Here is a 26640-nt window from a genome sequence, read left to right as displayed (position 1 = left end):
GGTGGAGGAATTGAACTAGGTTGACCAGGTCGACCACGTGGCAAATGCCTTATCGCTGTGCTATCGCTCCAGATCAGATCCTAGTAATTGAGATAGTTTTCATAATCTAGAAATCTACATTAAACACTTGATCCTCTGGGAATCTAGAGGGCTTGAAATGCAAACATATTTTATAGCAGATGAATTTCTAAAAGTCAACCCTAAAGTGAAAAAATCACATTATTCAGATCATACTTAAAAGTATGTTTTACTTCTGTGTTAAAGGTTAGAAAACCCATAAATTCTATCACACATTTCTGTCTCATTGGACTTTAAGAAAGAAATCAAAACTGAAATTGTAGATTACCCATAAGTTAATAAAAATAAGGACTTTATGTCAAAGCTTTTGAAATATAAAAATGGAGTGCCTTAAGTGTTTTTATTATGTCAAGAAAGGGTGCATTCTCTGGCTTGCTTGAATTCTGTACCAGTTGTAATTAATACTTGTGGTGACCAGTGCTGAATAAAACCAGGACTTTGCCATAGTAACGTGGAGATGTGTATTGGTAAGCCTATCAAGAATAATTCTAAACCAGATCATGGTTCTTGTGGTAAGGATCAGGTGCAATGGGATTGCAGGGTCAAAGGAAAGCTCTTTCCTTGGCTGTTTTCCAAAGAGGCTGAACAAAGCGGCATCCCTACAATCACTGTTTCTGAATGCTGGTGGAGGTGATGACTCATTGCCCTTTTGATGTGCATTTCCATGAAGATTAATAATGATAAGCATTTTTTTCTATGCCTATTGGCCATCTTTTGGTCATCTTTGAACAATTATATGTTCTTTTCCTCTTCCCATTTTTTATGGGGTTGTTTTTTCTTTGTTGTCATTGTTGACACTGAGCTTTGAGAGTGCCTTATATATCTTGGCTGTTAGCCCTTTGACATGCTGGGGAAATATTTCTTCCAGTCAGTGGGTAGCCTTTTTTCATTTAGAACCCAGAAGCATTGAACTAAAGGATATTTGCACAGCTGTGTTCATAGCGGCGTTATTTGTAGTAAGATCTGGAAACAACCCAAGTGACCAATAATAGCTGAGTGGTTAAAGAAATTGTGTTAGATAGACACAGTGGAGTACTACTTAGCTATGAGAATAGAGGAAGTTATGCAGTTTGCTGCAACTTCGAATTGGAGGAAATCATGCATGCTAAGTGAAATGAGTCAGAAAAACACACTCATTTGTGGAATATAAGGAAACAAAATAAGGGATAAGATCAGTTCCCAAAGGAAATAACCCTGAGATACAAGTCAACAGAACTGGGTGCTGGGGTGGGGATCTTGGGATACTGGTGGACCACTCATGGCTCTATGCTCTCCCGATAATGTTCATGAGACCCTATGTACTGTAGGAGATTCCCAGGGCTTGGCTGCCTGCTAGGCAACTCCCTTAATCCGGGTACTGTCTCTCTTGCCCAGGATAAAGCAATTTCTGAGTGAGGAAGTACGTACTCTTTTAACATTTTTAAAATTTTTCTTTTTATTGGTTTATAATACTATTAATAATGGTTTCTCATGGACATTATTTTAACACCACAGCTATCACCAGTATACCTGTTTCCCTTCCCAAAGGACCCCAATTCCCCCTTCCTTTCCATCCACAGCTCAATTGTGTGGATCTGTTCCTCCATTATGTTGCCTTTTAGGTCTTTGTTACTATCTCACTGAGTAGCTTTCAAATCCCCACATATGAGAGATATCATTCTGTATCTGTCCCTTTGATTCCAACTGAAGTCACTCAGCATGATATCCTCTATTTCTATGCATATTGTTGCAAATTATATGATTTTGTTCTGCATAGAACTGCATAGAATTCCACTGTGTATATATATATACCACAACTTCTTGAGCAATTCATCTGTAGTTGGGCATTTGGGTGGTTTTCATATTTTGGCTCTTGTATTAAGTGCAGCTGTGAACATATGTGTGCCTATATCCTTTTTTTTAATTTTTAAATTTTATTTTCATAAGATTGTTCACACTACCTCCAATACCCAGCCGCCACCACACTTCAGGATGCTTTTTGAGCACGTGCGGCCGCAAAGCGGCCGCGCGACACATCACAAAACACTAAATACCCATTTTCCGGAATTATCGTACCATATTTGATAGGGTTCAAATATGGTAACACCTACGAGGGCGATTAGAGGTCGCCCAAAAAGCCTCTATCCCTCTCGGAAAGACTGGCAAGCTACCGAGAGTATTCCGCCCGCACGGAAGAGCCTGGCAAGCTATCTGCTGTGTATTTGATATGCCAAAATCAGTAACTACAACTGATCTCATCCACCTGACCCTGAAGACTTCACCGACATGGCAGCACTGAGAAGGATGAGAAAGGAGAGGCGGATAAAATCTCAAGGCCGAACTAGGCAGCCAAAATGAAGGAAGACAAAAATGATCGTCTGTACTTTCAATGCACGTATGCTAGCATCAGATGCATCCATCGAGGACCTGATGGTACAAGTGCGAATGATCAAGTACAACATCATTGGTCTGACCGAGACAAGAAGGCACAAATCTCACCATGCTGTTTTCGACACTGGAGAAGAATTGTTCCTCGGAACATGCGAAAAAAGAGGTGTCGGAGGCGTCCGTGTCCTTGTCAACACAAACTTGGCCATGAGCATTGATTCATTCGAATGCCTAACAACCCGAATTGGACGTTTACATTTGAATAGATGTGGCTCACTGCCGGCAGTTTCTATCTTCGTTGTCTATGCACCAACATCTCATTATGATGAAAGAGAAATCAAGAAGTTCTACATGGAGCTGGAGAAGTTCTATAAAGAAGACCACACCTTCTACAAGATCATTGTGGGTGATTTTAATGCCAAGATAGGACCGAGAAGATCAGCTGAAGATCTTCACATCAGGACCCATGGCCTAGAATGGAAGGAACAGGGTGAGAGACTGTCTGAGTTCATCATGTCAACCAAGACCATCCATGGTAACTCACAGTTCCAGAAGGCAGATTCTAAACGTTGGACATGGGAGTCTCCCGGTGAACGATTCCACAGTGAAATAGACCACATCATATTCAATCGACGGTTTTGCCTGACCAATGTCGCTGTTGTCCCAAAATTCTGAACGGGATCGGACCACCGTCTCCTTCATGCAAAATTCTACTTCACAGAGCGGGGAGAAAGGGCTGCAAAGTTTAAAAAGAGAACTCCCAGAATGACCACCAACTGGGAGGTCTTTGGCACTATTGCAGCAACATGGGAAGATGCCAGTGTTTACAACATTGACGAGGAATACGATCGACAGGTACAGCACCTCTATGAATGTGCGAGGAATGCCAAGAGAGAGATAGCCACAAAAAAAAGCCTGTCTTCAAAAACTCTTGAGCTTATTCGCCAGCGTGGTTTGGCGCATGCCTCAGGCAACCCCAAGCTAACTTCCAAGCTCGCAAAGCAGTGCAGAGATGCGATCAAGGAAGACCTCAAAGAGAGAAGAGCAGAAGTGCTGGTAGATGCGGAAGAAGCCGGGAAAAGTATTCGTAACGCCCATCTTTCCTTCACCAACTACAAGACCAAGATGACTGCCCTCCGATGTCCTGATGGATCCATCACATCCTCCAGAACGACAATGGAGAAGATTATCCATGACTTCTACTCAAATCTCTTCGATAGCCATGTCCACTTGCCGACATACCAAATTCCACAGGATGCATATGTTGTTCCCAACGTTCTCCCTTCCGAAATCCGACACGCCATTTCGTCCGTAAAGAAACGAACAGCACCCGGCCCAGACAAGGTCAGACCTGAACACCTGAAGAACCTGCCATCATTGAGGATTCTCGGGAGTTCAAGATGCCGCTCTGTTTAACGTTCATTGATTTAAAGAAGGCCTTTGATTCTGTTGAGACAGAAGCAGTCATTGAAGCCCTAGCCAATCAGGGCATTGAAGCCCAATACATCAAGATCCTCCGTGAGCTGTATTGCGGATTCACTACCAGGATCTCACCATTCTACAGAGAAGTAATCATTGATGTCAAGAGAGGGGTTCGGCAGGGTGATACCATTTCACCGAAACTCTTCAGTGCCACCCTCGAGAACATCATGCGTCGACTGGAATGGGAAGGAATGGGAGTGAAGATAGATGGTCGGCAACTACACCACCTCCGCTTTGCTGATAACATTGTTTTAATAACACCAAACATCAGCCAAGCGGCACAAATGCTGGCCGACTTTGACCGTGAGTGTGGAAAGGTCGGACTACAGCTGAATCTTACGAAGGCAATGTTTATGAGAAACAGCCTCGTTCCTGATGCCCCATTCGCTCTCAATGGAATAACCATCTCCGAATGCAACAGCTATGTGTACCTAGGTCCAGAAGTCAACATGACAAATGACCTGGCACCCGAGCTGCACAGGAGGAAGAGAGCGGCTTGGAACGCCTTCAAGAACGTCGAAGAAATAACTAAGAGGATGAAGAACCTCCGGCTCTGGGCACATCTCTTTGATTCCACTGTTTTTCCTTCATTAACATATGCCTCAGAGACCTGGGCCCTACGTAAACAGGATGAGAATGCTATTCGGGTCTCCCAAAGAGGAATTGAAAGAGCTATGCTTGGAATATCACGTTTCACTCAAATGAGAGAAAGAATCCGGAGTTCCAACCTCCGTCGACGATCGAGAATCAGGTATGCTGTCTCGTTTGCCAAGGCATCAAAAATCAGATGGGCTGGTCCTGTAATGAGATTTAAAGATGACCGCTGGACTAGAGCTGTTACCGAGTGGATTGCACGGGATGTCAAAAGACCGCATGGCCACCCACCTACCAGGTGGTCAGACTTCTTCATCAAGATCATGAATGATCGGTTTGATGCTCTTCATGTTCCCAGAGCGAACAGATGCCATTAGGCTACACTAGCACGCGACAGGAACAAATGGAGACATTACTGGCGCCCCCTCGAGCAAATCGACGACAAACGGGAAGTTAAGTGATTAAGTGAAGATTGTTCACAATAACAGATTACATTCAATATTTTAACACCAATCCCACCACCATTACACCTCCCACCACCATTATTTTGAATTTTCCCACCACCATTGCATATATCCTTTTGAATTATGTTTTGATTTTGGTGGATAGATGCTAAGAAATGGTGTTGCTGGATCGAATCCTGTTCCCTGGAGAAATCTCTATATTGCTTTCCATACACATTGAAACAGACAATGTTCCCACCAGTAATGGATGAAGGTTCCCTTCAAACCCTGCCAAAACTGGCTATTTTCAGACTTTTTGATATGTGCCATTCTAACATATCAAAAAATGTTGTTTTGATTTGCTTTTCTTGAATTATGAGTGACAATAAGTGTTTTTTCATATACCTATTGACCATCTGTATATCTTCTTTGGGAAAGTGTCTATTCTTCCGCTTACCCCGTTTATGCATGAGTCATCACTAGATTTTTTTTGTTGAGTGCTTTGTAGATCTTGGATATCGACCCTTTACTACAGGTGTTGGATGCAAATATTTTCTGCCATTCAGTAGAGCATCTTTTTATTAGAGCATGAGTTTCTTTAATTCTACAGAGTTTTTTTTGTTGTTGTTTATAAATTTTATTATTTTTTTTAATTTTGCCACCATGATATTAAAGCTATATATGATTGGGTTTCTGGCATACAGCATTTCAATACCCATCCTTTCACCAGTGTCAACATTCCTCAACCAATGCCTTCCCTCTCCCATTTGTCTCCCAACCACCAGTTCGAGAAACTTTTTTATTTGATGTAATCCCATTGGTTTGCCTTTGTTTTTGTTGCCTTTGCCACTGTGATCATCTTATTGAGGATTCATTCCTCTGTGGTGAATTTCCTGGAAAGTTCTGCCGATACTTTCTTCAATGTATTTTTTGAATTATTTCCTAATATTGATATGCTTAGTGCACTTTGAGTTTACTTTTGTGAAGGGTGTGAGATATGTTTTTTTTTTTTTGAGATATGGTTTTAATTTCATTTTTTACATATGGCTATCCAGTTTTCGCAACATTTGTTAAAGAGATTTTTTTCCCCCTCCACTTTACATATTTAGCTCCTTCATTATAGATAAGCTGTTTACAGTTCTGGGAGTGTAACTCAGGGCACTCAATACTGTTCTGTTGGTCTCAGGTCTTGATGAGTTGCTCTTATAATGAGGGTCTTAACATCTTTTTTAGAATTACCATCTCCTTGTAGAGATAACATTATTAAGTAGTAAGGACCCAAAAAATGTGCATTTGACTAAATGACAATAAACATATCATTACTGATAACTCTCCTGAAAGCCCATCTGCAAATGTATAAATACCTCCTTTCAAATTATATTTTTCTTAGTACCAGAACTTTATTAAAAATAAACTTATTACTCTGGCACTGAGAAGTTTTATCAGCTAACATATTTCCATCCTTAATGTAACTTCTGCTCATAATCATGTAGTTCTTAAGAAATTTAATTTTCTTAAATTGCAGCTTTCAGGTTGGTGAAAGATGCATGTTTTCTTTATAAACTGGAAAATTAAAAAAAAATTTAGTCCTAAAGTAAAAGGTAAAGGTAAAGGCCCTCCCATTGATCATCGATTTGCTCGAGCGGGCCCAGTAACGTCTCCATTGGAGACTTTGTTATTACTGTGTCTGGCATATCGAATACGTCACAGGGAGCTTGCCAGGCTCTGCTGTGCGGGCGAGATACTCTCGGTAGCTTGCCGGGCTCTCCGAGAGGGGCAGAGGAATCGAACTCGGGTCGGCCATGTTGGCTGCGTGCAAGGCAAACGCCCTACCGCTGTGCTATCGCTCCAGCCCCAGTCCTAAAGTATCTTACTGTATTTAGAAGTTTTCTAAACTGGTGCTACATAGGACATCTGTCGGCTTGCTGTCTGCTTCTTAAATAAATTAATTAATGCAATCTAACAGTTAGGAACAATAAAGAAGAAATATAGTACAGGAAGTTCTCTCTAATGAGCATTTTAAAGCAGGAAATGTCTCCTGGGAAGATTCATGGACCTCAGAAAGAGGCTAGGGAAAAGACTTCATCTAATTCTTTTTTTGACTTATTCTGTAAGTTCAAGTAATTTATTTCACTTTTCCTTGTGTTTTGTCTTTTTTATGAGGATGAGCTTACTGTATCTACTTAGGGAAAGCTTATTACCTACTTAGTTATCTTATGAGGTCTCATTTTTCCAATTATAGAGAAATCTCTATGCACTTAAAATAAAATGTCAGCCATTTACTTTTGTATAGGAAATCAATTTGCATTTGTTCTGTGGCTAGCTGTAGGCATGAACTTTTTGTACGTTCTTTTCAGATGTTGCAGTTAATGTGTCATTAAGTTTCTTTTTGGTTACAAATAAGGCACTTTGGAACCAGTCACCTTCCTTGTATAAGATCAGGAAGACTATCAGATCTCTTTCTTTGGATTAATAAAATAGATAACAGGGGAAAACTTGTGCTGTTTTTAACTGTTTAAGAACTTTCATTTTTCATTTTTCTCACATTCTATAGATAGGTTTTACAGAGATGAAAACAACAATGAACAATCTGCCTAAGTGACTTCACCTTCTTTTCTTTGGGTCTAAAAAACATATAAAGGGAAAAAGTTTGGACAAGCAATCCAGGACAGAAATAAGGACATTTGTTTTCATTTGAAACTGTTAAATATTATTATACTATCAGTTAGCTCTATGCCTCTTGGAGAGCTCGGCAAGCTACTGAGAGTATCCCGCCCACACGGGCAGAGACTGGCAAACTCCCCTTGGCGTATTTGATAAGCCAAAAACAGTAACGATAATGGGTCTCATTCCCCTGATCCTGAAAGAGCCTCCAATCGTTGGGAAAGACAAGTAAGGAGAGGCTGCTAAAATCTCAGGGCTGGGAGGAATAGGGATGTTACTGGAGCCCACTCGAGTAAATCAACGAACGACAGGATGATAGTGATACAGTGACAGTGATCAGTAAGCTGCTTGATTGAATTTTTTAAACTAAGCATTAGAGCTTCTGACTCTTTATACTATATACTAAGAACAGAATAAGAACAATTTAAAAAAAAAAACCCTAGGAGAGTTGTTTTCTGTATTATCAAGTTCTTCATGGAGTCACTGAGAGAAATGGGTTTAAATTACTTCCACCCTCCTCATAGGACCATGATCTACAAACACAGTAATTTCATATGGTTGCTTCAAACTAACATTCTAGGTGAAGAAGCAGATTTTCCTTACTGTCGTAAAGAATTTCTTAAGGGCCCATGTGACTGTTTTGGAGATTCTCAGATAATCACACCAAAAAGGACAGAATTCAAATTAAAAAGGCAGAATGAATCACTTTTATGTATCTACATAAACTAAAATATATCAATTCCCTCAACAATTCCAATGACCTATGAAAATTATTCTGGTCCTTTCCGAAACCTAAACTAGCCATTCTTTTTTCTTTTCTTTTCTTTTCTTTTTTTTTAAAATGTGGGAGTACTGCTATTTATTCAGCCACTGATTAGCTGATTGAATTGGGCATGAACTCCACCTTACTTTTTTTTTTTTTATAATTTTATTTATTGAATCACCATGAGAGCAGTTACAAAGCTTTTGGGTTTAAGTCTCGGTCATACAATGAAACACCCATACCTTCACCAGTGCCCATTCTCCACCCCCCAAAACCCCAGTATACCCTCATCCCATAACCTCCCCCTATCTGTGGGGCAGATGATTTCCACATTACTCTCTCTCTCTACTTAGATTACACTCAAGATTTTGATGAAAATTATTCTGGTCCTTTCCGAAACCTAAACTAGCCATTCTTAAAAATCTTACTTTAAAATTCCTCAAAGGATTAGTGGATTGATTGGGATGAAACGGAAGAGAAGCAATACTAAGGGCAGAAGCACATGTGCGTCTATTGCCTCCTCCCACTGTCTGCAAAGCTCTAAAGAGCAGTTACAGAATTATTGTAATTACATTGCCATCTCTGTCAGCTGGATAAAATTTTCACAGACATAGTGACTGGGAAAAACATTATTTCAGAGCACATCAAAATCATTACCATTAACGATGTTTTTGTCCATGGGAGAAAAGAATCACCCCTTCTTCCCCCCACCAACACATGTAGAAATTAATCCAGAAGTAAAACAAAAAGAACACTGAAGAAGAATAATGAAAGAGCTTGCTTAGGACACATACTAAATGCAGGTGTCCTGTGAAGCAAATATAACAGGTTTAGGTAGAAGACTATAAAACCACTTTGATTCTGTGCTGTTGCTAAAAACTCTGTGGACTCTGTTTATTCCCGAAGTCTCCTCTAGATCATCTGAGCACCCAGTTTGGTGACTGCTAAGTACTTACTGGAAGGGTATGAACAGCTTTGAACATTCATGACAAATGGGTAATCACCCTTTGGCCATCCAATGTTTCTTCCTCTTGTGCAAGTTCTGATCTGTAACATGGGGATTGTTTGTCTTTCCATGTGAGGATGGTGTCAGAAAACATATCCTAGTTTGGGGACCTGGGAAACCAGGGTACTCTCACCCATAGAGATTTAGATGTGTGAGCCTGCTGAGTTTGGAGGGAGCACATCAACTGTTTGAGAATGACACATCCCTTGGGACTTAGGCTATGGATCCTTGAGCATGGGGAGGTGCCTCAGATTGTATCTGTTGGGACAGTATTTCCTTCACAAAATTTCTCTTTGGACTAAAAGTGCATAGAAGGTTAAATTATGATTCCTCCTCAAACTGAGAATGAGGTGAATTAGAAGATTTTCCCCTTTCCCCACTAGAGTTATATTTCCTGTTTTTAAGTTTACTGTAGTTAGGGTTATGTGTTTACAATGCTGTTGATGATGCCCACAATGCTTATAATGTATTTATAATGCTGTTGTAGTGCTGTTTTTTAAAATTTTGTTTTAAGTTGCTCACAATAAGTTATTACACTTAAAATTCCAATACCACCACCATTACACCTTCCCACCACCTTATTTCAAATGTTTCCACCCTGACCCTCAAAGCCTGCCCCCCAAACAGGACCTAAGTAATTTATTTTGTATTGCTTGTTGAATAATTTGATAAAAATCCAAAAATTTTCCTGAGAGGAAAGTGTGTGAAGATTGTTGTATTTCAACATGGAGCCCTTTACCCTTTGTAACATGTTGTTAAAGTTTGAGCCTTGTGTGCTAATATAAATATGTGTGTGTGTGTATGTGTGTGTTTTCTGAGATTGGTTGCCTTCTACTTTACACCCATCAAACATGTTGTGCTACTCTTGATACATCAGTGGTGTACAGTATGAGATATTGCTCCAGAAATTCTAAAATTTTAAATATAGCGATACAGCTGAAGTTAGTTTAATTTTTTTTCCAACTGGATGGTAACTTTAGGGCCCAGAGACATCTCTGCATGTGTTGTTCTCATGCTGCTCTCTTCCGAGAGATTTATTTGTGAATCTCTAGATCATGGCCATTAATGAACTTATATGGCACCAGAGGCAGTTTGTAGGTATGACTGCCAGGATACCAGAAGTGCGGGGAGATGGGGGGAGGTCACTTGTTCTCCACTCTGTGCAAGCCTGGAGATTTTGTTCACAAATCCCGCATACCTGGGTTTTTCAGCAGATTGACTCATGGATGAGGCTTGTCCGAACCTGTGGAAGTTGGCTGTGAACATGGTGGTGATTGAGTTCTGGAGGTTTTTGGCTGCTGGAGCTCTGTTGGGGTAGATAGGAGAATGCACCTATCCCCCTCCAGGTTGCCCGGATGAGACAGCCTGGCACGCGGTCTGGAGTCATCTCTGCGATGTGTTGCTCTCATGTTGTTCTCTTCTGAGAGATTTATTTTTTGAGTCTCCATAATGCTGTGTTTATGGTCTTGGTATACACAGTTTCCTCACCTCCAAAATGCCCAATACATGACCCTGTGTCACCTTCAGCCCACCATCTCTACTCACTTATATAGTGTTCTCAGAAGACAAGAATTTTTATAAACACCAAAACAGGTTAAACAAGTTACTTTGTGAGGATTTGTGTACAATTATCTGTTCTTAAGAGGTAAATAACAAGGAAGATTCAGAAACTATTGGAAGACGCTATTGAATGGTATTCATATATTTATGAAATGCGGGAGTTGTTATAATTAATAGGTAGGAACAGAATTAGTTTTTCTTATCAGAACTTAAATAAGCTAGTTCTCCAGAAATCAGTCCTATTCAGTTGTGACATTTTTCTAACCCATATAAGTGGGTTGGTCCAGATTGTCTTATAATGAATAAATTTTCTGCAATGGGTGGAAGTGTAGAGAAAATAAGATTTGTACTTATACTTTAGGTTTATGCTCCAAAAAGCAAGGCAGTGCTGTCCAGGCAGTCTTAGAAGGTGGGTCAGACACAATACTCATGATCAAAACAGAAGCTAAATTATAATGGTTGGCCAGGACCTATATCTTTCTTTCTTTTAATTATTTTTCTTTTTGAATCACTGTGAGATACACAGTTACAAAGTTGTTCATGACTGGATTTCAGTCATATAGTGTTCCATCACCCATCCCTTCACCAGTATACATTTCCCACCATCAACGTTCCCAGTTTCCCTCCCATCCTCGTGCCCCAGCCTGCCTCTATGGCAGTAACTTTTCTTCTGTCTTTTCTCTTTCTCCTCTCTCCTTCTATATCTCTCCCTTTATTTCTCTTTCTTTCTTCTTGGGCATTATGGTTTGCAATACAGGTACTGAAAGATTATCATGTATCACTCTTTACCCTCTGTGATCATTTCCAGCTGTCTTTGTCATAGTGGTCCCTTCTCTATCTTAGCTGTACTCCCCCTACCATCCTTTGTGTGTATTTACTAAAAGGTGGCGGCGCTTTCTATCTCTCTCTTGGCCACCTGAGTTCGGTGGTCTTGGGCCTCTTCCTCCCCACCCCAGGGTGGTGAATGGTGAAGAGAGGACAAAGGAGGAAACAAGGGCGAGGCTGATTGGTGTCAGCAATTTATTCCATTCTCTTCTCCATTCTCCTCTGATTCTCCTCCTGCTTCTTCCTCCCCATGCTACTTCATTCTCCTTCTCACGCTGGATTCCCCCAGCCCCCTCTTACAGCCTAATTAAATCCCAAAGCATGAGGGGTTGGAGCTTACACATAGGTGTGGTCATATAATCAAGAGAGGTAAAGTCTTTTCCTCAGGGAAAGCTGCTTCTAGGACAGATTCTCATCCAGCAAGATGACTCTTCCAAGACTGAAATTCCAACTATGGGTGCGTTTCTCCTCTCCTTAGTCCAACGAACATAAGTATTCATAATATTAATAATTTTGTATGGACATAGTAAGATACATTAAGCTTATAGAATTGCTCTTCTGGGGTCATCTCAATCTCAGACTACAGTGCTTAGGCCAGATTAGTCTTTCTTAACCTTAGCAGGGTTCTGATCACATCGTTACTTTTGGATCATGACAGCATTTGTCCATGACCATGCTCTCAACTTATAGTTGAATATCGTGGTGCTTTGGCCTGGCCCATTTTGATGCCAGGGTAGCTTGCCCTGGGTCCATTCAGTCCCTTGTCGGGACCCTGCTTTTGGGGTGCTAGGAACTAAGGGCAACTCAGGCTTAAGTCAAAGAAACAGATGCCCTGGAGTGCTGGTTGTTTGGAGACAATTTACTCCCAAGATACAAAGCATAATATTAACTGTCTTCCTTTGTCCATACAGAAAGGACATTGCTTTAAAGTAAACTAATCAAAAAACATAAGGAGAGGAGAAAGGCAATATTTCACTCATACATATAAAATCATAGATTTCTGAGGAATTTGACCTTACAAGTTAAACGAGTCTGATTAGGGGAAAAAGGTGATAGACCTGTTGCGGAAGGGAGCGTAGAGAAGAGGTTACAGATAAACAAAGGAATGGGAGTGACTCGGGAGCACTGTGATGGGTGTAACTCGATAAACCTAAGCTCCCTGTAGCAAGGAAGAAAGGACAAACCAATGTTATCCTACACCTTTGTGGCAAGCTTCCAACCATGGACAAGTCCTCTGGTCCTTGTTTCTACTGTCCATAGTCAGACACTATGTTTTTTTTTTTTTAAATATCTCACAGATGAGTGCAGTCATTCTATATCTGTCCATCTCCCCCTGACTCATTTCATTCAGCATGATACTCTTCATGTCCATCTGTTTATATGCAAATTTCATGACTTCATTTTTCCTGGTAGCTGCATAGTATTCCACTGTGTGGATGTACTACAGTGTCTTTGTCCAGTCATCTGTTCTCAGGCACTTAGCTTGTTTCCAGATTCTGGCTATTGTGAATAGAACTGCCATGAACATAGAAGTGCAGATGGCTTTTCTCCTGTGTGTTTTTGGGTCCCCAAGGTATGTTCGCAGAAGTGATATTGATGGGTCACTTGATGCTCAGTTTCCAGCTTTTGAGGAACGACCATATTGTTTTCCAAAAAGGTTAGACCTGTTGGCATTCCCACCAACAATGGACAAACCCTTTCTCCCCACATCCATGCCAGCACTGATTGTTCTTATTCTTTTTGATGTGTGTCGGTCTCAATTGTATGAGATGATATCTCATTGTTGTTTTGATTTGCATCGCTCTGATGATTACTCATGTAAAGCATTTTTCATGTGTCTTTGGGCCATTTGTATTTCTTCTTTTAGCAAATTTCTGTTAATTTCTTTTCCCAATTTTTTTATGAAGTTGAATGTTTTTTCTTGTAAAGTTCTACTAGTGCCTTATATGTATCTTGGAAATTATCTCCTTAGCAGATGGGTATTGGGTGAATAATTTTTCCCACTCCATGGGCTGTCTTTGTATCTTTGTTTCTTTTGAGGTCCAGAAGCTTCTTAATTTAGTATAGTCCCATTTGTTTATCTTTACTTCCACGTGCTTTGTCAGTGGTATTTAATCTTTGAAGATGCCTTTGGCTTCTATGTTATGGAGAGTTCTGCCCATTTTCCTTCATGTACCTTATGGATTCAGGTCTGATATTAAAGTCTTTAATCCATTTTAATCTGACTTTTGTGTCTGAGTTCATTCCCCTCTCCCCCCCGCCACATGTGGCTGCCCAGTTTTCCCAGTTCCACTTTCCTCGCTCTACTTCATATTTATTGCTCATTTATTAAGGATTAGGTGATCATATATTTGAGAGTTGGTGTCAGAATATTCAACTCTGTTCCACTGATCTGTGGGTCTGTCTTTATTCCAATACTATACTGTTTTAATTACTACCTCTTTATAGTAGAGTTTGAAGTTGGGGAAGGTGACTTCATTTTCTTCATTTCCCATCTACTTTTTCTCAAGGATTGCTTTAGGTATTGGTTTAGGTATTGTGGGGGTTTATTTATTGTTCCATATGAATTTCAGGAGTACTTGGTCTATTCCTTTGAAAAAAGTCATGGGTATCTTATAGGGACTGCACTAAATCCCTATGGTTGTGTTTTAAGTTGTCACTTTGGGGACCAGTTGGTTAGAGGAGTGACACTCTTGTGAGAAATAATTTCACTTATATCTACTTGGGTTTTGTTTTTGGGTAACACTTGACAGTGCTCAGAGCTTACTCCTGACTTTGTGCTGAGGGATCATTTCTAGCAGTGCTCACATTGCTGTCGGGGATTGAACATGCAGCAAGCAAAATAAGTGCCTTAATCCCTGTACTATCTCGCAAACCTAGTTTATTGTGTTGTCTTGTCACTAACTGCCAGGACATCAGCCTTCTAAATGATCAGATTATGTGGTAAGTTTTGAACTGGGGACCCTGCAAGGATTGCTGTGTGGGCACCCAGCTAGAGCACCCAGTGAATCATATCTTATTGGTGGGTTGGGAAAGAGGCAATGTTCCTGGAAGAGGCAGTCCTGGCTTGATGCATAAAGGAAGTGTCGTAGTACTCGTAATAAACTGACAGTGGGACCTGATGATGCATTGTGCCATGTTCAGGCAACTCACTATTTGAAGGACTGAAATGGCAACAGGGATGTGTCAGGTAGGAATGTAAGTACTTGGGATCGCAGCCTGGCGTGCCACTCACTCTGTGCAGTTAAGTCCCTCAGGCATGTTGGCTCCTTCCATCTCTTGGATGCACAATTTCCAGAAAGGCATGAACAAGAGGGAAGGAACACAGAGAGTACTGCTCTTTGTGTGTTTTTGAGGTCCAGCCCTGGTAGTATCACTTGTTACTTTCACCCACTTTCCACTGGACACAGTCTATTCACATGACTAGCCCCAACTTCAGGGAAGACTGGAAACTGCAGTCCAACTTTATGCCCTGGAACAGGAGGAAACAACCCAGGGACTAAGCTAACACACTGTCCCACAGGAGAACAGGAGATTTACCTTTTGGATATTAAATTCTAAAATTCAAAGGAAGGCCCATAGCTAGAAATGCAGCTTTAGGAATCATCAGAGAGAACAGGCATTTTCTCTGAGGAGAGCAGGTGAAGTCACCACTGGCAAACAGGCCGACACTGGGATGGTGGCCAAGGATAAAGGTTTTACATTGTCCAACACAACTCTGCTTGGGCAAAGGATGCGAGAAAGGAGCCTGATAAGCCTCAAGAACCAGGAGGATGAGGACAGTGCCGGGCTATAAGCAGAAAGTTCTGAGATCCCCTTTCCCATGAATGGGAGTTCATAGCTGTGAGTTTAAAGGAGTCTGTAGAAAACTATGTAAAATTCAGTGGAGAGATTCAGGAATATTAAAGTCAGCCCAGACGGTGTTTACTGAAATGGATATTGACATTTTAGAGACCTGTTTTATAGTTCTCCCTTCAAGGGCACCATCAGTTCATGAATCAAATTTCAGTGCATTGAGGAATGAAGAGAGAGTGGGTCATGAAGAAGAGAGAGAAATCATAGCAAGTGGTAGGTCTCCATGAGGACAGGAACTTGAGAGCATATTTCAAGAAAATTTTAAGTTTATGAAAGTATTGCTGTGCTAACATGCTTTTCTTTTCAGTACTTATCACGATTGATGATGACCAACATTTGTTAGAAGTAATCTTAACTTTCCTAGCAATAGACTATAATTATATTAGCAATAGGGACAATAATTTTATTTCTAGTTTCTAATTGCTTGGATTCCAGGAGCTAGTAATCTGTCCTGGGAAATGCAATTAGTCTTTTAATGGAATCCCTCACTTCCCCCTCCATCTCCCCCTAACACACACACACCTTATTTTTAATACAAAGTATATGGTAAAGCAAGAGAAATATTCCAGTTTAATTTTGTTATAACTTTGCTAAACAAAGGCAGGTCGGAAATCTTTTGTCCTTCCCTAACCAGGGCATTTCTAGCCCATCTCTTTGTCTTTACCTATTAGTACATTTCTTAGTTTCCCTATATGCTGCTCTTTAGCTGGGAGCGTTAGAGGCCCATTTCCTTCCTAGAGCATTTTTTAATAATGGGGAAGTGAAACAGAAATAAAGAGGCTTGCATTTGGATTAAGCTGGTACTTAATGTTCTTGTGTTTAATATGGAGTCACAAACCCTAGTTTTATTAATAAATCCTTCCACAGCTCTGTTCTTTTTTCTTCCAGTTGACTCACATTTCGAGCTGGGCACATAGCTTTAGTTAAGATGCTCTAAAAATTATTTCTACATATTGTGCATTGTTTCTCACTTAAGGCCAAAATATTTAGAAATAAAAAATCTAGATCTAAGTCATGACTTTATATATAAAGGAAAAGTATATTGTTCTTTTAATGAAAAGGTGATACCCAGAGTTATCTTGAGTTTGTTTTCTATTTTATCTTAAATAGCAATTTGTATAATTGTTCAAATGTATTTATTTTAGCTTTTATTTGGTAAAATTTTTGAAATAATTACGAAAGGTTTTGCTTTGACCTTGAAATGGTATTTCTTTTGGAATAAAATTCAATACTTTATTTTGATGCATTGAGTTATTTTTGAAATATTGAAATTTGAACAAAATTTTATTTACTTGAAATTCTGATATTAGGAAATTTAATGATGCTCAGTAAAGTAGTTGATTATAGTTTAATTCTGTCTTCTAAAAGAAAAGGGTAACCACGTGATTCTTTTATTCATAATACGTGTCTTGGTACGTGGTTTTTTTTTTTTTTTTTTTTTTTTTTTTTTGCTTTTTGGGTCACACCCGGCGATGCTCAGGGGTTACTCCTGGCTCATGCACTCAGGAGTTACTCCTGGCGGTGCTCGGGGGACCATATGGGATGCTGGGAATCGAACCCGGGTCGGCCACGTTGGCTGCGTGCAAGGCAAACGCTCTACCTCCTGTGCTATCGCTCCAGCCCTGGTACATATTTTTTAGTGGGCTCTGAATAATGTCTAGTGAATTTAGAATGATACAGGAGCCAGTATCTTTTTAGAAAAGCTATGTAACTGTGGCGTAAGCAAAGATGCAGCATCTCTAGCTCATTTTCCTATGTTATTTTCTCCAAACTAGATGGTCAGGGTTAGCTCTTAATGGAAAAAAGATGAGCTATGTGTGAGGTGAGTATCCAACAATCATCTCGCCATTATGCTAGTCTGAATGCATTTTAAAGTGAAAGTGGCACCATTCAAGAAATGTGTGCTTGCTGATGAAATTTTAACGGAAGTCACCATCGTGTGACTCCCTAGCCTAGAGCTTCAATCAGGCCCAGAATGTTTTCTCATTCCAGGCTTAATTTTCTCCAAGCTTAACTTCCCTCCTTTGTGACTTATTTGAAGGTTTATTTTTGGCTCTTTTATGAAATCTCTGACTTATCAGCTTCTTGTTATACAGATAAAACAAGAAGCAGGTGTGTGTGTGTGTGTGTGTGTGTGTGTGTGTGTGTGTGTGTGTGTGTGTGTGTATACAGGAAGTTGAATTGGGGGAAGGGAGATAAAGAGGGGTTGAAATTTGTACCGTTTCTCTCTAAAATGCCAAGAAGCAAGCTGGCTATTTGGATAGGGAGGCGAATTACTGAATTACTGAATTCCCAGTAATTCAGCTTAGCATCTAGCATAGTCTTGTCCCACAAGGCGAAGCAGTAAAGCATCCCTTTAAGAGGCCTGCATATGTTCTCCTGCTATTGTGCAGTAGGCTCAGCAGTTGGTTGTGTGGTGCTCATTTGTGTACCCCATATTGGTGACACTGACTGCTTCACAACCAAGCTCCTTGATTTTATGACTTTGGACCCTCTTTTTTCTCACTCTTATTGAACAATGTGGTGTGATTCAAATCACTGGGCTCTGCCAGACAGAGTCACTTAATTACCAGGCTGAGGGAAGCTCTGTCATCTCCCAAATGACTTGGACTATCCTCCCAAGGTCACCTTGATTGGTTTTGTTGAGATTGTGCATGGCCATAGTGCAGGAAGGATTGAAAGGGAGCATTGATCTTGGGCGCCTCCCCATAAAAACATGCAGACAAGTTTTTATGAATCACAGACAGCTCTTGCTCTCTTCCATTGTCTAGAACTCAGATATCTGACCTCTCCTCACTGTAGAGGGAGGATGGAGAAGAGCAAGTGGTGGGCTGTGAAACAATGCTGCTAAAGTGGGCTGAAGGATGGAGGAATTTCACACAGGCCCTCAAACAAATCACAAATCTACCCCCACCCTATTTTCTTTCTTTCTTTCTTTCTTTCTTTCTTTCTTTCTTTCTTTCTTTTCTTTCTTTTCTTTCTTTCTTTCTTTTTTTGTTGCTGGTAAAGATAGAATGAACTGCGTTTCTTGGTTACTGATTGTTTTTCAGAAATCATTTGGGAATTGAAATGGAGAGTAGCAGTTTTTTTTTTCCCAATACAATGAAGACTGAAGAGAGAGAGAGAGAGAGAGAGAGAGAGAGAGAGAGAGAGAGAGAGAGAGAGAGAGAGAACTGTGTGAAGGTTTTTCTGTTAACTTATGGGAACGCTCCCTATTTAGGTGATTCTGCCATTCTCTTTCCTTGTGAAATACCTGGATGAAATTTTCACAAACTCTTACTCTCATTCCTGCTTCCCCAGGCTTCCATCCCTGAATACCTGTGTTCGTATGCTGGTTTATTCTATCTAGTCACTCATACTAACACTTAGGACACATAATGCCGAGATGAAGGAGGAAGAGAAGCAGAAAGGTGGAGCGGAATGTCATTGTGAAAGAATTACATATTGAATGTTTCGAAGACAAAGGGAAAGGGTCTTTCCTACCTTGGGGATGAAGGAAAGATGGACTAAGCATTCTTCTTAAGGGAAGTTTGGTGTAAGTTCTCTTAATTATTTGTAGCTACTTTTCCTCCTCCAGAGGACAAGAAAACTATTTAATCATACCCAGTACCTACTTGGTGCCAAGCTCACACTCGAGACAGTGAACTGAATTGTATAATTGTATAAAGATATTCTTTCTTGTCAGCAATGTCTTTTCCCCAATAGGTGCTCTGAAAACATTTCTTAAATGAGTGGCATGATTTAAAATGTAAATATAGGACCAGTGTGATAGTTGAGGGTAAATTAACTCACATATGCTATGCCTGTAGCAAATAAATACAGGTTTCATCCCTGACATCATGTGGTTCCCCACCATGCCCCCTAGGAGGCTCTAAACACTACTTAGCTGGTCCAGGTAATCCCCAGCACAGCAGGGCTTGAGTAGCACCATATCCTTAAGCCCTTGCCTGGGCTCCGGTTGGCCAAGAACCACAAGGAGGGACCTCAGGCTTCCTGAGCATCTCTTCAAAAGGATTCCAAGGCAACATACTGGAAGAAGTGATCCACAGAGCTGAGTTGCGGGTAGTGGAAGGGAGAGGGTTGGAGAGTTGTGGAAGAGTTGGATATCCTGGCGATGGTGCTCTAATTGTGTGCATAAGAAACCATTATTCCTTCACCTACTTTTAACACTCACCTTTCAGTATCAGTATGGCAAACCACAATGCCTAAAAGTGGAGGGGGGAGGGGAGGGGGAGAAGAAGGGGAAGGGGAGCGAGCGAGAGAGAGAGAGAGAGAGAGAGAGAGAGAGAGAGAGAGAGATTGAGAAGGCAACCACATAGAGGCAGGTGGGAGTGGGGCAGGGGAGTCCTAGGAAGGAACCTGGGGACACTGGTTCTGGGGATGTACACTGGTGGAGGAATGGGTGTTGGAATACTGTATGACTGAAATCTAATCATGAAAAGTGTTGTAAGGGTCTGTCTCACAATAAAAAAATAAAAAAAATCACTTTCAGGGGAAAAAATAAAGAAGCCATTATAAATAGTATTGTAAACTGTAGAATCTCTAATATATATATATATATATATATATATGTAACTTTTTTTCTTTTGCTTTTTGGGTCCCACCCGGCGATGCACAGGGGTTAGTCCTGGCTCTGCACTCAGGAATTACCCCTGGCGGTGCTCAGGGGACCATATGGGATGCTGGGAATCGAACCCGGGTCAGCCACATGCAAGGCAAATGCCCTACCCGCTATGCTATTGCTCTGCTTCTATTATATATATATATATTTAAAGTCAAAGGAAAAAGGACCCCAAGTTGAAAAAGTGTAAATAAGATTATCTACATTGAATGGGTTTTCTGTTAGAGGTGGTCCTAAATTTCACCTATTCTCATGGCGTCACAGGGTTGTATAACTTTGGTTTGTCCTTTCTCCCTTACCGCAGAGAGCTTAGGCTTATTGGGTTATACTCATCACAGTGCTCTTGAGGCACTACCATTCCTCTGTGTATATCTTTAACTTCTCCTCTATGCTCTGCTTCCCCTATATGTTAATCACCTATAAATCCAAATCAGTTCCTGTGACTTGTAAGATCAGATCCTTGTAAAGACTCTGGATTTTGTATTTGTAAGTGAAATACTGCTTTTTTTTCTCCCTGTGTCCTTTGCATAGTTTACTTTAGAGCAATGTCCTTTTTGTATAGACACAGGAAGACACTTAATGCTATGCTTTTGTAACTTGGAGTTAATTGACTCCAAATAATATTTACTCCAGAGAATCTGTCATATTTACTCGACTTAAGCCTCAGTTGCCCTTAGTTCCTAGCACCCCGAAAGCAGGGTCCTGACGAAAGGACTGGATGGACCCAGGGCAAGATGTAAGCCACCCTGGCATCAAAATAGGACAGGCCAAGTGCCATAAAACTTATAATAAATTGAGAGCATGATCATGGATAAATTCTGTCATGACCCAAAGAGATGTGACTGGACAAGGACCCTGCCAGGGTTAGGAAGGAATAATCTGGCCTGAGGTCTATAGTCTGGGATCTTTAGTAAGATGTCCCCAGGTAGATACACCCTGTAAGCTTAATATAACTCTAACTGCACTGCACTGTGGCACTTGTCCTACCATTGTTCATCGATTTGCTCAAGCGGGCCCAGTAACATCTCCATTGTGAGACTTGTTGTTACTGTGTATGGCATATCGAATACGTCACGGGTAGCTTGCCAGACTTTGCCATGTGGGCAAGATACTCTCCGTAGCTTGCTGGGCTATCCGAGAGGGGCGGAGGAATCGAACCTGGCTCTGCAGGCCAGCGGCTTGCAAAGCAAATGCCCTACTGCTGTGCTATCACTCCAGCCCATACAAAATAACAAGAAAGATTAAGAAGTAAATTTAAAATGATTGTTTATAGATTAAGGAAAGAAGTATGTCCTTAGATTAAATTCTGCCCTTTAGTGGACGTTCTAACAGCAGATCTTTGTCTTAGAAGAGCTTCCCTGGAAGGAAGGGACGGGCTTTACATATGCTGATTGTGCTATGTGACCTGTGTGTAGTGGCTATCACCAGCCCTCGGTGGTGGAGCTCTTAACAAAGGCTATGAGAGTGGGCACAAGGGAGACTAGCATGGGGGAAAGTAGGAGACAGGATTGAGAGGCAGTGTCAGACTGGAATGGGGCACTTAGTGAGACTGGAACAGGTGGGCGGGGAGACTGAGATTGAAAAATAAATAGCAACTGATCGACCACCAATCAGCCTGGTGGCTCTGCCTGCTCCCGCATGCATCTGTTGGCTACCTCTGGGGTGTGAAAGCAGCTCATGGCCACCGATCGCACGTGGCAGGAGAGAGTTCATACATTTATTTATTTAATACATTGCTTACATTTTTATTTATTTTCTAAAATTTCTTATTCCCTTTCTTTTCTTTTTTTATTAGTGAAACACCTGAGGTACAGTTGTAGACTTACAAACGTTTGTGCTTGGGTTTCAGTTATACAATGATCCAGTACCCATCCCTTCACCAGTGCCCATTTACCACCAATGATCCCAGTAACCGTCCCCTCCCCAATCCCCCCCCCCCCCCCCGCCTCTGTGGCAGGGCATTTCCTTTTGCTCTTTCTTTCTCAGCCTCTTTAGGGTGTTGTGGTTTGCAATAGAGGTATTGAGTGGCCATCGTGTTCGGTCTATAGTCTTCTTTCAGCATGCTTCTCGCATCCCGAGCAAATGCTCCAAACATCCTTTACTTGGTGTTCCCTTCTCTATCTGAGCTGCCTTTTCCCTCAGCATGTGCTGCCAGCTTCTAAGCCATGGAACAGACTTCTGGTACTTATCTCAACTACTCTTGGGTGTTCGTCTCCCATTCTGTTACTTTATATTCCCCAGATGACTGCAGTCTTTCTATGTCTGTCCCTCTCTTTTTGGCTCATTTCACTTAGCATGATACTTTCCATGTAGAATCACTTGTCATACATTATTTTTTGAACACACACAGGGGTACAAAGTTTTTCTGTTCATGTACTTGAATTCAGGAAATTTAGTTATCATTTCACATGTTTTCTTGATTTCTGGTTTTCGTTGGCCTCAGACATATATACATTCTGAGTCTGCCCAGGGAATGCCCATGGGTGCTAGCCCTGCCGGCAGTTTCCATATAACACAGTTCCAGACTTCCCATAATTTTATTTTTTTGTCTTTTGATACTCTAAAATACTTTCTTACTTGGGGGCTTATTATAGACATTTATTGCTCTCATCTCTGTCTTACTTGTTTCTTTCTCCCATAAAATTATTGGTATTCTCTGCAGAAAATAGTATGACCCGATGGCCAACTTATTAAAATTTCAACTGCTCAAGAATGAAGGAATGATTTATACAAGTATAAAATTTCTCCTTTCTATATACACACACTGCTCTACTTCATTCTTCCTCTGTCTAAAGATATGCATATATCCCATCCATACCTTTTCCTTCCCTCCTGCTACCACTGCCTTTTTGCCTCACTCTTCCATTGCGCCAGTGCCAGCTACCGTCTCATGCAGTAGCAGGCTCCAGATTATTTGCTCCTTTTCCTTGTAGTTGTACTATACGTCCACACTGTCCTCATGACTTCTAAGATTTTGTTTTTAAATCAGGGGGTTTGAGATGGTGTTTTAAAGTAAGACATGAGTGCATCTCTTTATAGCCATGAAACCAGGGAAAGGAACAGAGAGCCCCCTTAGTGTGGTGGCTTTTCAGATCAGCAGAAGGGCAGGGTTATAAAGGAAATACAATTTTAAGGCAGGTTCCGTGTTAGAAGACATTTCTCTTGGTGTACTTGAGTAAGAATTCATTTTATCATCTATGAAAACACTTGCCTTTTCTGAAATTCCACAACACTTAGATTATAAGAGACAGAATGCACAGTCAGAATTATTTAGAGTATGTGGTACATAGAAGTTGGTTAGGGTGTATATTCAGTGAGTGAGGACATGGACAGATGAGCAAAAATAGAATAGTAGTGGGGAGGGTATCCTGGACTCTGTTTCTGTTGTTTCTACTTAACAGGAGTATATATGTATATTTATAAAAATATATATAAATATTTATTTATTTTTCTGAGAGCCAGGTTTGAGAAGAGCATACCTTCCATATTGATCATTACTAGGGAAACACCATTAGTGCCCCAGCCTTCTACTAATGACATTTTAAGCTTTAGGAAATCCAAAAGAATGCTTGGGAAAGAGTTTGTAGTTGTTGACTCGGTGGTGCCAATTTTGTGTTTCAAAGGAAAAAAAATGGATATCAAGAGTATATGTATTTTAGGTCCCTGTTATTGTTGTCATAGTAATGTGCCAGAATTCAGGAAAGATTCATAATATGTTTATCTACTTATTGTCATATTGTTAATATGCACTGTATGCACTGTCCTCCCAGTGTTCATCGATTTGCTCGAGTGGACACCAGTAACAGACATTGTGAGACTTGTTGTTACTGTTTTTGGCATATTGAATATGCCATGGGGAGCTTGCCAGGCTCTTCCTTGTGGGTGGGATACTCTCGGTAGCTTTCTGGGCTCTCCGAGAGGGTCAGAGGAATTGAACCTGGGTCAGCCACGTGCAGGGCAAACACCCTACCTGCTATGTTATTGCTCCACAACAATCACAATCAATCACAACCATCCTGTTATTTGTCGATTGGCTCGAGCAGGCCCCAGTAATGTCTCCTTTGTCCTAGCCCTGAGATTTTTTTTTTAAAAGTGCCATATTCAAGGCTCTTTCAGAGTTAGGATAATGAGACCCTTCATTGTTACTGGTATTTGGTATATTGGGTACGCCACGGGGAGTTTGCCAGACTCTGCTGTATGGACGGGTTACATTCGGTAGCCTGCCAGTTTGTCCAAAGTAGGAATGAGATAAAAAGATGTCATGCGGCCACAAATAGCGGCCGCGCACTTCTGGGAGCTGGTTTTTATAGTCTCTGAGTCGTGGCCGTTGATGGGATTACACGGCGCCAGGGGGCCAGTTGGGGGGTGTGAGCCCTGCCTACTGGAATTTGGAGGATCTAGGTGGAGGATGCTCAGCCCCGATCTGAGTAGGCTTGGAGATCTCAGCCCCGGGACCTTTGTTCCTTTGTTCCTCTGCTGGTACATTCATGTGTGCGGAAGTGGTTATTGCTCCAGCCCATGGTTAATATATATGAACAAAAATAAAGCTTTCCACACTTGATTAAAGTAACATTATAGCATTAGAGAATTTATTATGAACTTCAACCACAGAATAATAATGGAATGGAAAATCAAAGTTATAAGGTTTCAGGTACAAGACAGTCTTGGTCTCTGTGTTTTTCTCATTGATGGTTCTAGAGGGTTCACTTAATTCTATCAAATTCTAAATTAGTGAAAGGCAGGGAGTTAATTTTGTATTTTCTGACTCTGCTTTGCAGGGGAAGATGGTGAAAGGAATGGGAGGTGCCATGGATCTAGTGTCCAGTGCAAAAACCAGAGTGGTGGTCACCATGGAGCATTCTGCAAAGGTAATGCCTGTTGTTTTGGGAAACTCACAGTGTAACAAAACCCAGTACCACAGGTCTCACAACCTCAATTTTTATTGCATTTCATTTTATAAATATTTATAGGTTTGTTGTCTGTTATGTGATCGGCACTGTTACGAATTGCCCATCACCAAAATTATAAACAAGTTGTCTTGGACTCTGTTATCTTGGAAACTGACATTTGGGGACCAAGAGAGGTGGGATCAGGGCTATGGGGGAGGGCCTTGAGCACAGTGGAGGTACGATGACTTTGTACACTAAAAGCATAAATATTGACACTGATATTAACATGTTACCTCAATAATAAAGAATAAAAAATAATTTTTGAAAGAGATCACTGATGATGATGATAATTGACAATTACAGTAATGGCAGTGACATATAATCATCCTCCAATAATGATAGCTTCCGTTTTTCAAACCTATTGTGTATGCTCTGTATATCCTTGCATATATAAGCCCATGATCTTGAAATGGGAATTTCTTATGCTTTAGAAATGGCTTCAGAGAGGTTAAGTAGAAGTCGTATAATTTAGTAGAACAGAGGTAAGAACTGGTGTTTTTGATCCTGGAACCTAGTTTTCTGACTATAGAACTATTAGTATAATATTCTTTTTCCCAACACAGTGTCTTTGGGCCAACAGAACTTATTAATAACTTTCCTCACCTGGCTGTGAATGATTTGCAAATTTGATGATGCTGGATGGTACTTGTGAGTTCACAAAATATAATATGGGGGCTGCTGCTGGACCGACAGTATGTATGCCTTAGGTGGCCCAGAGCTGCCTCCCGACCTTCCCAGGCCTCCCCAACAGAGAGAGAGAGAGACAGGGAGCAGGGGGTCCACAGCCTGATGGTGAAAATGGCCCATTTAATGCAGAGCTGCTAACATATTTATAGAACATCTGAAGTGGGGTTGAGGTAAGGACATAGGTGTGCTTGATCATTTTCATAGATAAACATTTGGTAGAGGAAGTTATCTTGGGGAGATTAACTCAAGGAGACACTCTGTCTAGCAGGGACATCTACATTGCTTTTATCTTCCCCTCTAGTTGTATAAGTTATCAATACTTGCAGTTGTTCACCCAAGGACAGTATAGACAATGACCAGGAAGATTGCTCCATGGTTGGAGGCCTGCCTCATGATCTGGGGGAGAAGGCAGTTGGGATAGAGAAAGGACTATTAAATCAGTGATGGTTGGAGGGACCACTCTGAATGGGAGATGTGTGCTGAAAGTAGATAAAGGACCAAACATGATGGCCTCTCAGCATCTGTGTTGCAAATTGTAATGCCCAAAATTAGAGTAAGAAGAAAATAATCTGCCTTAGAGGCAGGGGGTGGAGTTGGGTGGGTGTGGTGGAAGGGATGCTGAGGACATTGGTGATAGAAAATGTACACTGATGTAGGGATGGTTATTCAATCATTTTATGACTGAAACTCAATCATGAAAGCTTTGTAACTGTATCTCACGGTGATTCAATAATATATATATACAT

The 26640-nt window shown here is 40.9% G+C and overlaps 1 protein-coding gene across 1 annotated transcript in view; it reads left to right on the top strand.

The window, feature by feature from the left end:
- OXCT1 (3-oxoacid CoA-transferase 1) overlaps positions 1 to 26640 on the top strand; it is a 160561-nt gene that overhangs the window by 105794 nt on the left and 28127 nt on the right. Inside the window, exon 14 of the mRNA XM_056112160.1 lies at positions 25037 to 25126. Coding sequence (XP_055968135.1) covers positions 25037 to 25126 — 90 coding nt within the window. The remainder of the gene's footprint in view (positions 1 to 25036; positions 25127 to 26640) is intronic.

The sequence above is a fragment of the Sorex fumeus genome, unplaced genomic scaffold, assembly GCF_029834395.1.
Source record: "Sorex fumeus unplaced genomic scaffold, SorFum_2.1 ptg000015l, whole genome shotgun sequence".
Lineage (NCBI taxonomy): Eukaryota > Metazoa > Chordata > Mammalia > Eulipotyphla > Soricidae > Sorex > Sorex fumeus.
Note: the sequence above shows the minus strand (reverse complement) of the source record. Positions and strands in the feature narration are given on the sequence as shown.